This window comes from Meles meles, chromosome 4, assembly GCF_922984935.1.
Source record: "Meles meles chromosome 4, mMelMel3.1 paternal haplotype, whole genome shotgun sequence".
In the NCBI taxonomy this organism is placed as follows: Eukaryota; Metazoa; Chordata; class Mammalia; order Carnivora; family Mustelidae; genus Meles; species Meles meles.
Genome location: NC_060069.1, coordinates 28,021,979 through 28,038,110, shown reverse-complemented (window position 1 = coordinate 28,038,110; position 16,132 = coordinate 28,021,979). Strand labels below are relative to the sequence as shown.

General features: G+C 49.2%; 1 protein-coding gene across 7 annotated transcripts in view; it reads left to right on the top strand.

Annotated features, from left to right (window-relative positions):
- The window catches only part of TRAK1 (trafficking kinesin protein 1), a 121,042-nt gene that overhangs the window by 71,477 nt on the left and 33,433 nt on the right, over window positions 1–16,132 (top strand). For all 7 annotated transcript variants that reach the window (XM_046003474.1, XM_046003473.1, XM_046003471.1 and 4 more), the window contains 4 exons: window positions 4,064–4,140; window positions 11,954–12,070; window positions 14,274–14,374; window positions 15,202–15,310. In XM_046003474.1, the coding sequence (XP_045859430.1) occupies window positions 4,090–4,140; window positions 11,954–12,070; window positions 14,274–14,374; window positions 15,202–15,310 (378 nt within the window). In that variant the 5' untranslated portion in view covers window positions 4,064–4,089. The remainder of the gene's footprint in view (window positions 1–4,063; window positions 4,141–11,953; window positions 12,071–14,273; window positions 14,375–15,201; window positions 15,311–16,132) is intronic.

The following is a 16,132-nucleotide window of genomic DNA, read 5'->3' as shown; positions in this document are numbered from 1 at the left end:
GCTGTGCTTTTAGTTCGTGTTTGTTTGTTTTTTCAACATCCTTTGAGTGGAAGTGGATTGATGTGCTAGCGCTGCTTTGGTCAGAACTGGAGCCTCCCTTTGGAATGTTGTTCCCATGGAGAGAGAAACAGGACCATGGTCTCTTGTACATTGAATATCTAGAAAGTCTGTGCTTGGAAGGTGCAGCCTGTATTTGTCTTACTGTTTAAAGGCATTGTTGGTTCTTTGCCCACTTCATTGTTCTCACTCCAACCCCCTCATTTCTTGGAAGAGGAACCCAAGACACACAATTACAGGGCTTGTCCAGGGCCTCATGACCTTGGTAGAGTCTCCTGTGGAAACCTAAGCCTCAGAGCCCTGGCGCCAGGGATCTCTGCCCTATACCACAGATGCTTCTTGCTCTTTTTCTGGGTCCTGAATATTGTTGATGTGTGCTGGCCTCAGCCTTGCCCTTGTGTCCTCTATGGCTCCCTAGCTCAGGATGCAAGCCAGACTGGCTGATGTGCAGTCCTGCCGTGCAGCCATGACCTTGGTCGGGTCCTTCATGTCTCAGTTTTCTCATCTGTGGAATGGTCATCATGACAGCACCTGCCCTGCAGGGCTGCGGTGAGGATTAAGGAAAAAGCACTTTAAATCCCCCGGACATAGCAGAAACTGTGTGAATGCAACTGCCGCCCCTGCTGGGCATCTCTTCTTAGACTGACATCACCATTTGGTAGCTGTATGACAGCAGAGGAATGACTTAACCTCTCTGGGCCTCAGTTTCCCATTTTATTCTTTATTTTTAAAAATACTTTATTTATTTATTTGACAGAGCGATCACAAGCAGGCAGAAAGGCAGGCAGAGAGTGAGGAGGAAGCAGGCTCCCCGCTGAGCAGAGAGCCCAATGCGGGACTCGATCCCAGGACCCTGAGGTCACGACCTGAGCCGAAGGCAGAGGCTTAACCCACTGAGCCACCCAGCAGTTTCCCATTTTAAAATGGGGTTAGTGTAAGTTCCCATCCTCCCATGATTTATTGATCATCCATATAGAGGGCTATTGAACCTGGCCTGGCCATAGGAGATGTGCTCAATAAAGGTCTGCTGCTGCTGCCGTTACTGATTTCTAAAAAGTTGCATCAGGGAGGATCCCAGGACCCTATATTGTAGTCCACTGTATATGTTCTGAGAAATATTTTAAGTAATTTTTCCCCCATCAGTACATGGTCATTACAAAGAAAAAGTTTAGAATTTGTAATGCTATCTAAATGTCAATATTTTTATGACTCTTCTAATTTTTTCCTGTGTTTTTATTATAAATCAGTACATCTTCTCTTCATTAGGATTATATATCTAATATCTAATATATATAATATATATGTATATATATACATATATGTATATATTTATTTATTTAATAGGGAGAGACACAGCGAGAGAGGGAACACAAACAGGGACAGTGGGAGAGGGAGAAGCAGGCTTCCCGTTGAGCAGAGAGCCTGATGCAGGGCTCAATCCCAGGACCCTGGGATCATGACCTGAGCTGAAGCCAGAGGCTTAACCCACTGAGCCCCCCAGGTACAGATTATATGTATTTTTCAAAGCATTACTGGAATAACAATACACATCCTTTAATAGCTCAGGGTCAGCATTGGTTTTCATTTATGCCTCTGACTTCCGAAGCTGGGCTCTCTCAAAGGCATGGGGACTTTTGGAAGGTCTCTCCCTCACTCTGCAGCCCTAACTGAACGTGAAAGGTCACACCTGCCCTCCTGTCCCTGTGTGTGTGGCAACAATATGTATCTGGTTCATGCTAGGAAAAAACCCACTGGTCCAAGTGTATACATCTTACTGGGTCAATGGTTAAAGCACATTAAAGCTTTTTGAAAATTATCTTTAGAAAAGGAAACACGAGGGATCTTTGTGGTGGTGGATACACAACCAACACAGTAATAGGATTGTTGAGAGCTTATGAGTCCCATGTGGGGGCATGCTTGCATGCTCAGACGAGTAAGAATTAAGCTGGGGAAATCCGAGTTAGCTTCGTGGATTGTATCAACGTCAGTGCCCTGGTGGTATTTCACAGAACGTTACCATCTGCGAGAAACTGGGTAAAGGGTATTGAGGACCTCTGTATTATTTCTTACCTCTGTATGTGATTATCTACACATGATTAACTCAAAAAATTCACCTAAAAGTGGAAGTGTAATTTCTGATTAATACTATCCCAGAGGAAAAAAGCAGCTCGGAATCCTGCTGTCTCCTGTTCAGGTGACATGGAGACCAATTCAAGTCTAGCCTGGTTTTCGTTTTTTCCACAATAGCAGAGTACTTGGTCCTCTAAGTTAAGGGCTGGGGTAGGCCCTAAGCAGGGCCCCCTGGTCACAACACCCTTCCGCACAGAGGCCTTTTGTTACTGCTGGAATCTGTTTCTTGTTAATAAACTGGGTGTGCCGATGCTTGTCTGTGGGGCCAACAGGCTGGGGGGGGGCGGAGGCTCCTGCACCTTTTCCTGCAATGCTGCCACAAAGCACAGTTGTCCCCCCCACTCCCCTCCCGTGAAAACGAACTCCTTCGGGGGCACAGGAATCTTCTCTTAAGGATTTCTCCTGCCCTGAGCTGATTAACAATTTAGAGCAGTTCGAGCTGTACTCCACCTCCATCAAGTTAAATTCTGGTTTAAACCAACCCTTACATGAAGCTCCCTGGTTTTTGCTAGCAGGGCAGCCCCCACTGGAGGCCAGGGAAGGAAAGCGCCCAAGGCAGCGTACTTCCTTCCGGCTCCCACAAAGTGTCTGGTGGAGAGACCTGGAAGGGGGTTTCAGATTTGGAACCAGATTTCAGATCTCCTTAAGCTAGAAAATCATTCCAACGGATCTGATTTCTCTGAGCTCATTCACTAGAGTGATCTTTACTTGCATTTAATAAAATATTTAGAGACCTATCGAATTCCTCTTGCCGCTTGCCATTAGCAATGCTACGGAGGTTGGTTTAGTAACCCACTTTATTCCCAGCTACCTTACTTGGGCCGTTACTGAACGTGGGTCATTGTGAAAGCTGAACCAAGTCTTCGGCTCTTAAGGAATTATTTTGTAGAGTCTTAGTTATAAGGAGTTACCGGGACTTTATTAATGGCAGAAGTGGCAAGTTTCAAAAAATTTTTCACTTGGGTCCTACACAGACTTACGTTCATTCCTTCCTCCACAGAATAAAACCTGTGACACCCTTCTTGGTGTTTGTGGAATTGCAAATCGATCCCTTGCCATGGTTTTAAAGTAAAACCACCCTGTGATTTTTCCGCAGACTGAAGTGTTCTTTTGTGGCACGACCTTTTACTCCAACAGAAGGAGAACAAAGACCCACGTGCCCTCAGGCGGCCCGCATAGCCTCTCATGACCACAGCCAATTAGACACATGGTGAAATACCAGTCTTCGAGCTGTGTATTGGTCTGTGGTGGGAATGGTATCAGCCTTTTTGGTGTGGATTAAAAAGAATCGACGACCCTAGTTTTCATGGTAGGGAATCTGGTTGCCTTGCCTTAGAATTTAGGCCATTTGGAGAGGGGAGGGCAGGGGCTGCACCATTATGAAATGATCAGCTAAGATTGTTATTTAATAATTACACCAGTAGCCCGTTTCTGAAGGATCCCACTCCGTCCATGCGGTTGGGTCTCTGTGGTTGGCGAGCTCTAGACCCTTGGGATGCTTTCTGATCCCTCACACACTGGTGGCTGTGTTGCTGACCTGTTTCAGTTTACTGAGTTTACATGAAGCCAGACCCCTTTCTAATCCAGCGCCTTGTCCCCTGTGCCACCCCTGTGTGCGTGCACGAGCGTGGCACACACAGACACATACGCACAGTCAGAACCTTGTAGGATTGGAAGTTACCCCATCCCCTGAACCCCCCCTGAGGCTCTGCTCTGGAACTGGGAAATGAAATCTGGTGGTGCCGAGTGCAGTGTGGGTCGAACCCGGCCAAACCGCGACCCTTTGTGCCCGACTTAAAGGCCGCTTTATTAGATGGGTTATTTGTTTGGCTCGTTTGTGACTTCCGTAGCTCATTGCCACTTTGATTTCTTGCAGTTTTATGTGCTGAACGAGTTGGCCAGATGACGAAGACGTATAATGACATAGATGCTGTTACTCGGCTTCTTGAGGAGGTAAGTGCTTCTGGCGAGGCCGAGGGCCATTCGTGATTGACTGATGGTGACTTACATTGATTAAAGCATACATGGTTGTTGGTCTCAGTGAAGAGTCCCCAAAATGGGGCCCTCTTGGGGGTACAAAGGAGTGCCTTTGCTTTTTGAACTGAAAGCTCCGTACGTCTTTGTAGCTGTAACTTTGCACGAGGTATGTTAGGTTGTTAAAAGGAATGTATAAATGACACAAAATAGGAATGCTTGCTAGAATATCCGATTTAAGACTTTTAAAAACCCTGAAAGTATTTTGTAATGCTATACTTTAAGGATATCCAAAAGCATCCGAAAAAGATATCATCATGATATCTTTGTAGTTTTTTGGAACTTACCTCAGGTTAAAGGGATATTACACCACATAGAAATAACCAAAAATCATTGTGGGAAAGAAAAATTATGAAACTTGCTTAGAACTGGATGAGCTGCTGGTATTTTAGGGGCTCTGTTTTTCTCAGTTTCTTCTTAGCATTCTCAGCATTGGCAGTTGAGAATCCCAGGGCTGTGCATACCTCTACAAACAGATGAGCACCATATGTATACCCCCATGCCTAGAACCGACCAGAGCACAGCGGGTTCTTACAGGTGTATATTAAAAAAGTGCCTGTCTTGAAACGTTATTAGTCCTTAATGGCCCCAGTGCTAACGTAGACCCTTGTTTCTGCTCTGGAACCAAGGTTGACTTGGGGTCATGTTACTATTCATCAGCTCTTCCAGGAAAAGGATAGCCTGATGTGGGAGACACAGAAATCATTGTTGTCCTTTTCAGCCACTGGTAGGACAAGGTTGAAACACAGGGCCTAGCAGGACTGGTGGAACCCAGAGTTTTGGGAGGCATCTTTTTATCCCACTTTTATGTATCTCCTCTCCTGTATTTTCCCATCTGAACATCCAGTATTCTCACGGCTGCTCTGAGGGGTGGACTCTTTGGATTCCCTCGAGTTCCTCAAGGCTCACCTGCCCAGCCATCCGCTCCCCTCCATTCTCCTACAGCCGGTCCTCTCTCCGCTCATGGACCCGGTTAGGTGTGTGTGGGCAGGAGCTGAGACTTCTCGGTCACCTGCATGTCACAGCAGTTACCAACAGGTTGGCCCCAAATAAGTGATGTTATGTTTTTGGCCGTGAGACAGGGCCATTGCGAGGCATTTTGGGGCACAGGCCTTCTGGTGGTGCTCCAGTTGCCGCCATTATGGTGGCTGGCGTTCGGCACTTGAGAGGCTAGCTTGGTTGGCACCAATGGCTTCTTCTTCTTTTTTTTTTTTTAAAGATTTTATTTATTTATTTGACAGAGAAAGATCACAAGTAGGCAGAGAGGCCAAGAGAGAGGGAGAAGCAGGCTCCCTGCTGAGCAGAGAGCCCGATGCAGGGCTCCATCTCAGGACCCTGAGATCATGACCTGAACCAAAGGCAGAGCCTTAACCCACTGAGCCACCCAGGCGCCCAGCACCAATGACTTCTGAAAATGGTTCGTCACAGACCTCTTCGCATTGGTCCTTTCCCTGCAACAGTGCCGTGCTGTCCAGGTACCCTGGCATTTCCAGCATCTACTCCTCAGTCCACACTGTTAACTGTCAGGTCTTCTGAGGAGGCTCTGTCTGGACCGTTCCTTTTATTCCAAGCCCACTCCACTCCTCCAGCTCCCAGAGCCTCAGGAGGGAGGTTTCTGCTTCTTTCTGTAGCCACCCGTGTCCCAAGCCCTCTGTGACCACTTTGCCCCACCCCCCACACTTAGAGACACTTAGAAGTCCTCACTGTGGCACCCAAAGCCACACACGGATCCCGTTCTGAAACCCGCTCCAGCTTGTCACCGGGGTCCTCCCCCTTCCTTCCCTGGCCTTGAGTGTTGTGCGGCAGGGCTCATGGGGACCTTTAGAGCTGTTTGTCACCACGGCCCCCGGGGTCTGTACCCCAGTGAGCCCCGAGCATGGCAGTCATCCTGCAGTTCCCTTTGTTCTGTTCTCCTTGCCAGATTAGCTGGAAGCTTTTCCAAGGTGGGGACCATCCAGGACAGGGGCGCGCGGGGTGGGGAGTCTCTTCCCTTATAACCTTGGAAATGATAGGCCCTTTGGAAGTGTCTGCTGCTGTTGTCGTGCTTGTTATCAAGGGTGAATTGTTTCTGAGAGCTGCGACTTGTCAGTTCTGCGGTAGCTCTCCGCCATGGGTGCCCCCTGTTCGGGTGAAGGGACCCGAATCAGAGGACAGAAGCAGCCCAGGGCCACACGGCTGCTGTGTCCCCTAGGCTGGTAACTGCAGCACCCGGGACTCGTGCTTTTGGCTCGAGTGTTGACTTGCCCTATTCATTTTGTTGTGGGGAGTATAGTCCATTGACAGTCAGTGGGACTTTTTAAAAACAAAAACAGGGTTGTATTTTTTATGGGATGCTGACGCTGTTGAGTGTCCGCGGCCTGCCGTGCTTGGTCCCTGCAGAGCTGGTACTCGCGGTGCCGAGCCGTGTCTCTGCTCGGACGTCTGAGGATTGCTCCCGAAGGAGCCGGGCCTGCAGCCCTTCATGCAGAGCCTGGGTATCTAGTTCCCTGTCCCCCCAGCCCATCGGCTCAGCTAGGCTCAGTGGTTTAGGACCTCTGCCTTTGGCTTGGGTCATGATTCCAGGGTCCTGGGATCCGGCCCCTCGGCGGGGAGCCTGCTTCCTCCTCTCTCTCTGCCTGTCTCTGCCTGCTTGTGATCTCTCGCTGTCGAATAAATAAATAAAATCTTTAAAAAACAACAACAACAACAACAACAAAACAAAACAAAAACCAAAAAACCTGAGCTGTCAGGAAGAATATTTGTGGGGCGCTTTCTTTGTGTGGCTTTGTGCCCTCTGGGTTCTGTTTTTAGCAACTCATTCTGGCATGGTCTGTGTGTATGTGCGTCTCATTTATAATGCCATTCTTCTCCTTGTCCTGATAAGAACCACCTCTGAGTCATTGCCTTTCTTCGGAACTAGGCGGTTCCCTGGTGAAAGGTGAACTGCCTTGGTCACCGGACCACGGTACTGGTCTGTGTTCTGCTTGGCTTGGTTTTGGTTCCTCTTCCTCTGATCATTTGCTTTAGTTCGCAGGCCGGCCACACGCAGACAGGGTCGGGTGGGTGTGGGGAGAGAGAGAGAGAGAGAGAGAGAGAGTATGTGTGTGTGTCTGTGTGTGTGTACACGTACTACACACAGGATGCCAAAGCGCAGCCCATGGCAGGTGGGGAGCTTTTGTTTCTGCCTCTAAGAGGGAGAGGATTCCACAGCAGCTCACCTTGGCTTCCTGCCTTTGGATTTACCTTTGGGCAGAGCTTGCCTCCTGCTACCCTCTCCCACTCATTTGGAGAGGGTTGTTCCAAGGGCCCCTTAGTCATGCTTTTGATGCTGAGATTGGTGAATGAGATGAGTCAGCGGCTATGTGTGGGAGGCTTGCTGCCCTCCATCTCCGAGGGCTCTTGTCAGACCGCAGGGACGCCACTGGCAGAAGGGGCTGAGCCAGGTCACTGTCTCTTTAAGCAAAGCAGGGGCCGGCGGAGGGAGCGAGCCCTAGGAATGAGCGCCTCCACCTGGCTGCATTTCCCAGCTGAACGAGGGAACCCGGCTCTTTTAATAGTTTATTTCCAAGGGCCTAAATTCTTTATTTGTAATCTCTCATGCTCACTGTAGTTTAACCCAGTGGTCACTTCCTAGCCGCTTTCCTGTTTTTAGCTGTAAACATTTACCATATTTTGGCTGGTTGTGTAATAAAGGCGAATGTTTCATTTCTGGAATCGTCCAGGAGAAACCAGCCAGTCTGTCCTCTTAGTAAAGAAAAACCAGAGCTACTTCAATAAGTGTTTAGTTACTGTAACTTTTACATGAACTATTTTTAGGTAACTTTTAAGTAATCTCCACACCCAACGTGGGGCTCAAACCCACAAGCCTGAGAGCAACAGTCTTATGCTCTACCACCTGAGCCAGCTAGGTACTCCCCTTAGATAATCTTGAGACACCACATAACTTGTTTAATTTTTTCATTTCATCCATAAATAGTTTTACTATAACTTTTTGCCCCTTTTCCCCCCCAGCAGAGAGTTTTTGTTTCTGTTACTATAAAGATTCAATTTTTGGTGTAGATGGGGTAAAAGCTGCCCCACTGTGAGGCAGGGACGATGAGGAGAGCCCCAGGTCTGAGGTTTGGGGTGTCATGGGGAGGGCAAGGGGCTTCACTGAGTGCACAGCCCATTTGTTTTTCTTCCCCTGCCCCTTGCTCTTGGGCTCTGGCCTTTGCGTGCCATGGGAAGCCCTCCCCGTCCTTCGGGTGCTCCAGCTGGCCTTACCCAGCGGGCTTTCGTAACTGTAATTTTTGCTGGATTTGTTTGTCGTGGAGTTTGCATGCAGACTGTGGCCAAGACATGCAGAATGTCTGTGCTTGTCGGAACTTCCCACGATGCATGCATGATGGCAACGTAGACCAGGGAGGCAGTGAAGCCTCTGGCCTTAAGTGCTTACTGGGTATTCAGTCTGAGAACTTGTTCTGGTAGATTCAGTGGGCTTGAGTTAGATGTGTGGAGACCACACTTCCAAAGAGAAATGGACACTGGTATTGCCTTTTTAAGTGAGTGTTAGCCAACTGAAACCATTTGCACAAGATGCTAGTTTTGAGTTGGCCTGGAGAGGTAGGTTCTCTCCCACCATTCCTCTGGGTCCTTTCCTCCACGTACCCAGTAAACACATAGGTTGATTCTTAGAAGGGATGAAGGGCCACGAGCGGAGGACCATCCTTGGAAGACTCTGTAGCAAGCACAGGTGAGTTCACAGAAAGGAATATCTCGGTTCATTGGCCAGAGTCACTGGTCCCCTTTGTGCCTTGGCAGGCTCAGATTGCGGGAATAAGATGCAGGTATTTGTGGGCCCTGTGATGTGGCACCCAGCTGGCTTCTGGGGCAGCTGTGACAGCAGTGACAGGTTTCCAGACTGTGGGAAAGGGAGGGGGGAGTGGCCATCAACTGTGCGAGAGAATGCCAAATCCCTGTCGCATCTAGAGTCTTCGCAAACGGTACTTCAACCTCCATTGCTCAGCTCCGATGTCAGTGAAATTCCTGTGATAAGCAAGGGGGAAGGTGTGCTGCTCATGCACGGAATTATTCAGTGGGTATATAAAAAGTTAGAAATACAAAGTGCCTTTGTTTTCTTCATATCGTACAAGTCTGAATCATAATGCTAGGAGATTTTTTCAAGGGTGGCTAACAGCCAGTCTGCCCCACTCCCCCTCCCCACCTAACAGAGGAGGGAATTGGGTTCCAGGGATGTTCAGTAAGAGCCCGATTTCACCACTGTGGAGGAGAAGGGTTTGCCCGGAGCAGGTAAACTTTTAACCAATACCCACTGTAAGAAACGCATCTCAGGTTGTGACTCAGTACTCCCGTAAATGAGTATATGACAGGCGAAAGCATAAACATGAAATAATACCCTCATTATGTGGAATGCACTTCGGTATTTCAATCTTGTGCTGTTGAATTTCATTTAAAACGAATTATCAGTTGCCATTACAAAAATGATTCTCAACCTACTCATGGTTTATAATGTATGTTTGGAAAAAGCTGACTGAGAGTGTACCTGATCCTTGTTAAATGGAAGCCATTGGTCTAAGGTCATATGGTTAGTTAGTAGCCGGTTAGAAGCTAGGGCTCCTCCCTCACTTTTTTTTTTTTAAGTTCTGTTTATTTATTTGTCAGAGAGAGTGTGCACATGCACGTGCGCGCGTGCGCACACACACACACACACACACACACACACACACACACACACACACAGGCAGAGGGAGAGGGAGAAGCAGTTTCCCTGCTGAGCAAGGAGTCTGGTGGAGGATTTGATCCCAGAACCGTGGGATCATGACCTGAACTGAAGGCAGATGCTTAATTGACTGAACCACCCAGGCATCCGCTCCCCCCGCCCTCAGCTTTTCTCCTTCTCTAAACTTCACATTCCCATTCCTCTTCTTCTTATACCAGCTGGATGAAATTAGCACAAGCTTCTTAAATGATTTAGTTTTCCAGAGCTCCCCTCCCCTTGCTAATCCTACCCACAAAGGAGCAAGTTGAACCTAACCACAGTGGCAAACAGTGTCTCAGCACATAGGAGTCAGCCTTTGGTGATGGCGTCTGTCCTGCTGTCTGCACTGTCAGGAAACATCTTTCCTCGCATATTTTTATTTATTCAAAGATTTGTCTATTTTAGAGAGAGCACAGAAGCAGGGGAAGGGCAAAGGGAGAGGGAGAGAATCTCGAGCAGACGCCTGGCTGAGCGCTGACCCTGACACGGGGGCTCAGTCACAGCCCTGAGATCATGACCTTACCCGAAGTCAAGATTCGGCTGCCCCACTGACTGAGCCACTCAGGCGCCCCATAGTGGTACCTTTACATGCCACTAAAGATCTTCCTTGGTGTACTGCTCTGCGGCATATAGGTGGTATCATCAACTGAAATTAAAAAACTTCTGTGTCCTTAACACAGTCTTTGTCCCTGAGGTAAGGCGATTTTTTGTGTTATCTCCATTTTGAAAGTATTTTTTTTTTTTTTTTTAGAGAGAGAATGACAGCGAGAGAGAGAACACAAGCAGGGGGAGTGGGAGTGGGAGAGGGAGAAGCAGGCCTCCCAGCAGAGCAGGGAACCTGATGCGGGGCTCAGTCCCAGGACCCTGGCGTCATGACCTGAGCTGAAGGCAGATGTTTAATGACTGAGCCACCCAGGCGCCCCTCCATTTTGAAAGTATTTTTAGAAGTTTTTTAAAAGTTTGTTCTTTGAATAATCTCTACCCACAACGTGGGGCTCAAATTCCCAACCCTGAGATCAGAAGTTGCAAGCTCCTCCCACGGATTAGGTCCTGATCTCAGGGCCCCCGAATCCAGCCCTGTGTTGGGCTCTACGCTCAGGGGAGAGTCTGCTTCAGATTCTCAATCTCTCTCACCCTTGGATCCTCCCACTCGTGCAGGCATGCTCTCTCTCTCTCTCAGATAAATACATAAATAGGGGCGCCTGGGTGGCTCAGTGGGTTAAAGCCTCTGCCTTCAGCTCAGGTCATGGTCCCAGGGTCCTGGGATCGAGCCCCGCATCGGGCTCTCTGCTTGGCAGGGAGCCTGCTTCCTCCTCTCTCTCTGCCTGCCTCTCTGCCTAGTTGTGATTTCTCTCTGTCAAAGAAATAAAAAAAAAAAAAATACATAAATAATAAAAAACCAACCTAAGTACCCTCCATTAAGTAAAAGAAACATGCTGTTGGATTTCAGAGTAACTTTGGCATTTTTGTTTCGTCTGAAGTAAATACAAATAGCTCTGTAAATTCCACTTTCATGTGTTCTAAGGAGCCTGCCTCCCTGCATCAGCTCTTTGCTTTATTGCAAGAGCACCGTGTGAGTCCTGTGCTCATTCATTCATCCAGCAGGCAGTCCCAGAGTATTTCCATGTGCTGGGCCCTGGGGGTACAGTAGTCCAGCCCTCAGGCAGACAGATTGTCACATGATTCCACAGATACCCAAAGCCGCTGCGGAGAAATGTTTTTGGAAGCACGTTTCTCTCGTAGGAACAGAGACTTGTTGTCCTTGGTTTTTAAGGTTGTCTCCCATTGCCCGAGGTCTGCGTAGCTCTGACACCTTCTGTAGGCAGAGCGTCCCCTTCTTTGAACAGGTATCAAGTGCGGGTACGTGGATGGTGAGTTATTAATACCTTTGTTAGTTCGAAGTGTCCTGTTTTCCTCAGTTGACACCGAGCGCCCTGGGCTCCTTTGGGAAGCACAAGTGTTCTGAACATCTCTTCTCACCTTTGCCTTTCATAGAAAGAGCGGGATTTAGAACTGGCTGCTCGGATCGGCCAGTCGTTGTTGAAGAAGAACAAGACACTAACGGAGAGAAACGAGCTGTTGGAGGAGCAGGTGGAACACATCAGGGAGGAGGTGAGCTGGTGGCAAGGGCCATGGGCCGGTGGGCTTGGGCTTGGGCTCAGGCTCCGGAGCTGTCTATCCCCGGACAGCCTCCTGCAGGCAGAAGACTGCCTTCTTGCTGCTGCTTCTGTTCATGACCCTGCTTCAGACAGTGTGGACAGCGCCAGCTGGGGTAGGAACAACCTTCACCTGCTCACTAGGGCCAGACTAGCCAATGCCACCAGGCCTGGGTGTGCGGGGGCAGCACCTGTCCCCGTCCCTGAAGTCCAGGTCCTCATACAGGCTAGGAAGTACACTTAGCCTGTGAGGAGTGCACGCAGGCTAAGACGGCAGTGAGCAGGGGTTCCTGGGGCAGGTGGGCACAGGCCGGCCATAGGGGAGCCCTGTCGGGAAGAGGCTAGCCGGTGCTGCAGAGTAGGGCAGCGACGGCACATTCTTCATTCCAATACAATTTTGTGTAAAACAAAATGAAAAAAATAGGCTATTGTAGTCACGGTAGGAACCCTATCATTTTCATGATCCAAACCTTGGCTGAAGGGCATCAGTGGTCAGGGCTGGGGCGCTGAATGCTTTAGGCTTATCTTATAGGTCTGGGGTTTCGGAGGAGCAGCACCAGTTTTCAGGAAGGTTGTGGTGTGGGTAGGACAAGGGAGGCTCTGCTGAGTCGGGCGAGGTGGCTGGAACAGGCTTAGGAATTAGAGCTGGGCCCTACTTGGTTGCTTCTTCCCCATCATCCTGTTCTTTCAACTGCAGATTTTAGCTGTGAGGACTTTCACTTGACCTTCTTCTTCGCCTGGTTTCCCTTATTTTCCGTCAGAAACCTTCTAAGTGGGAGGCGATGCCTTGACTCCTGTCTTTTAGATTTATTTAGACCTTGTCCTCATTGAAGCTGTTCCCACCTGTTGTTGCCTGGGTTTGGTAATGGTTTTAATATTGATGAAACAGACTTGCCAATATCTGAGAAAAGTTTTCACCCTGGGCGGCTTCTCTGAAAGATGTTAGGGTAAGATATGGTCATGTTTGGAGAAGTCAAGTCACCCCCTGCTTTCCCGGCACCCAGTATCATGGTGCTTCTCACAGGCATTAGGGAGCAGAGGACCATGCCACCCAGGGGACCAATACATGGTCGCCCACTGTCCCTCGTGTGCTGTCCCTCCACTGACTGCCCTTGCCAAGGGTTCCCTCACGTCACACAGATAGTACCCACCTCTTTGGAAGTGGAAAAGTGTCTTTTTCCTTGGAAAAGCTTTGAATTTGGAAGCTGTAATATGTTCCCCTTTGGCACATCATTAAATTGTCAATGTAGATGTTAGAACTAAAGCTTTTGTGCATATAGAATTTGCTTCTCCGTGGAAGTGGTAAATACCCACTGGGTTGGGTAGGAAAGCTGGGAACAACCGTAGACCCCAAATCAAATTAGAAACAAGAAAGAATGACAACCAGATTGTAGTTCTCGCTTACAGCACCGGTTCCCTGCTAATCAGAAGTGAAAACTTTTATGGCACAGGTTTGTTTGCTTAAGATGTTAAGTATAAATCAGGCAACTTGCAAAAACTGTCCTAGGTATCAGTATGGCCACTTCCTGATGGCTGCCTCCTTTCTCCCTGTGTCTGAAATTGCTATCTTGTGGTCACTGAGTACAGAGCAAGGTCTGGCCAGGCTTGGCCGTGAGCCCTGTGAGGGTGCAGCAGTCACAGGGTGGGGCTGTGAGTGTCCCAGGTATGACAGCGAGGGTGGACCAGCTGCTCGAAGCTGCCCACCCAGAGCTGGCGTCGCCAGGGGCCTGGTCCAGGGTGGCGTTGCGTTTCAGCAGAAGTGAATGGCCTCTTCTTTCACTTGGTAACACGATCTCTTTCTCTGGCTACTTGCAAAGCCCATATGCTGTCTTGTCCCCCACCCCCACCCCTAAACCTCATTCCAGAGCCTTCTAGTCTCCTCTCACCTCCTCTCTGAACCAAAGTAAAAACCATAAACTTAAGCAGAGGGTTTTCTGTCAAAACACAGGTGACTGTATTCTTCTTCAGTGGGATCAAATGCAACCTCTTTTCCTTGAAAAGCCCAAAATCAATGACCTGCCTTCACTTTGCATGAGGAATTAAACAGACATTGTCACCCAGCAGCAAGTGTCTGGACATGGTGAGGGCGCTGTGGTGCTCAGGGCTGAATGCTCTCCCCCTCTCCTCCCCCCAACCCCGGCCCTGCTGTGTCTGTGCAGGTGTCTCAGCTCCGGCATGAGCTGTCCATGAAGGATGAGCTGCTTCAGTTCTACACCAGCGCCGCGGAGGAGAGCGAGCCCGAGTCCGTGTGCTCCACCCCGTAAGTCGCAGAGGGCCATGTCTCTGGGGCCGGGATGCAGGCGGCGGGCTCTTGTCCATGTCCTTGGCGGTGCCTCGGCAGGATCGCTTCCCCAGCGGCTCAGGTCCGCAGCTCCCGGCCTTCCCCAGACCAAACATCTCCATGTGCCTCTGATGGATTGGATGATTTCATCAGGACGTGGAAGGGGACAGGGTTATTTGTCAATTTAGATTGATCCGGCCTGATCACGGGTAACAGGTGGGCCCTGCAGTTAGGTAGAGGATAGGATGGGTTCTGGAGCCAGAGATGCTACGGCGAGCCCCTGGGAAAGAAGGTGTGGGGACCTCTCAGAGAGTCCGCAGAATCTCACATCAGGAGCATGAACTCTAGAGCCCAGTGGTCTCAGTTCAGACCTTGGCTCTGTGATTTCCTAGCTGTGTGCTCTTGGCTAAGTTACTTAGCCACTCTGTGCCTGTTTCCTCTTTGTTAAATGGGAATACTTGTTTCAGAGGGTTATGAGCATTAATTGGCTTCATACCTGTAGAGTACTTAGAACTAGGCACACAGAATTGCAATGTAAATATGAAATAAACTTCTAGGCATCCGGAATTGTGCGTCAGCTTCAAATAGTTGATTCTGCTGAGTTGTGAGGCCATGTGGCAGCTGCACACGGTGGCCAGAGGGTGGGGATGGGGGTTCCTGAGTGCTGGTGAGCCTTTGTGGCAGCAGGGAACCACTGTCACCCCTGCATGGTTCATGGTCACCTCTCCTCCCACCGGAAACGGTACTTCGCAAGGTGCAGGGAGCCAGTCTCTCTCTCTGGAGCGAGATTGCACTTTCTCCCCCAGGTTGAAGAGGAATGAGTCATCCTCCTCTGTCCAGAATTACTTCCATCTAGATTCTCTGCAGAAGAAGCTGAAGGACCTCGAAGAGGAGAACGTCGTACTTCGATCGGAGGTCAAGTGCACTCCCTGCCCTTGTTCCCTCTGGAGGGTGGTGGCCCCCTTTGCCCTATCTGGCAGGAGGGGCTGTGCTTACAACGGTGTTCTCAAGGGTGACCATCTGTGAGAGAGCCACCTGAGCTCCACTCACATCAGCACCCCGAGCCTGGCTGGCGTGCCTCCTCTGAGCTGAGCATTGGCTTCTGGGGAGGACATACCTGTCCGAGGGACCGAGGACTTGGGGATTCTCCATGCGGTTGGGCAAGAGTGGCAAGCCCCTCCTCCTCCAGTTAGGGCAGGCTTTGTCAGTGGGGGTTCTTCGTGGCGTACTCGCGCTCTGCCATGGAGATGACATGGAGGCTGTTGCCACAGGTCACATATGCTCTAAGGGAATATAGTATGTGAGAACTTGGAGACAGATTTCTTAGACAATTAACATAAAAAGGTAGAGCTGGGACCACATGGGGACTCATGCTTTTGAGTGTTTCTGACTAGCTGGTCGCTGTGCACTTTGCCTGTGTTGTGTTTCTTGTTTTTCAGGGTTTTTTTTTGTTTTTTTGTTTTGTTTTGTTTTTGTTTTTTTTCCCAAGATTCACAGTAGTTGTGTTTTGGTTTTGGTTTCGTTTTTTTCCAGGTTTCACAGCAGGACTATAAGCTGGTTATTTTGCTTCTCATTTACAGTGAGAAAGCTGGGACCCAGCCTCCTAGGTGTTTGATTTGCCAATGTGGTGCAAGTTAGGGAATGACAAGGGCTGGATTTGTAAGACTCTGGGACTCTGAACCTGTTACTTCCCTTCACCCATGGCCCCTACCTAAAAACACTGATGTGTGCAAATTT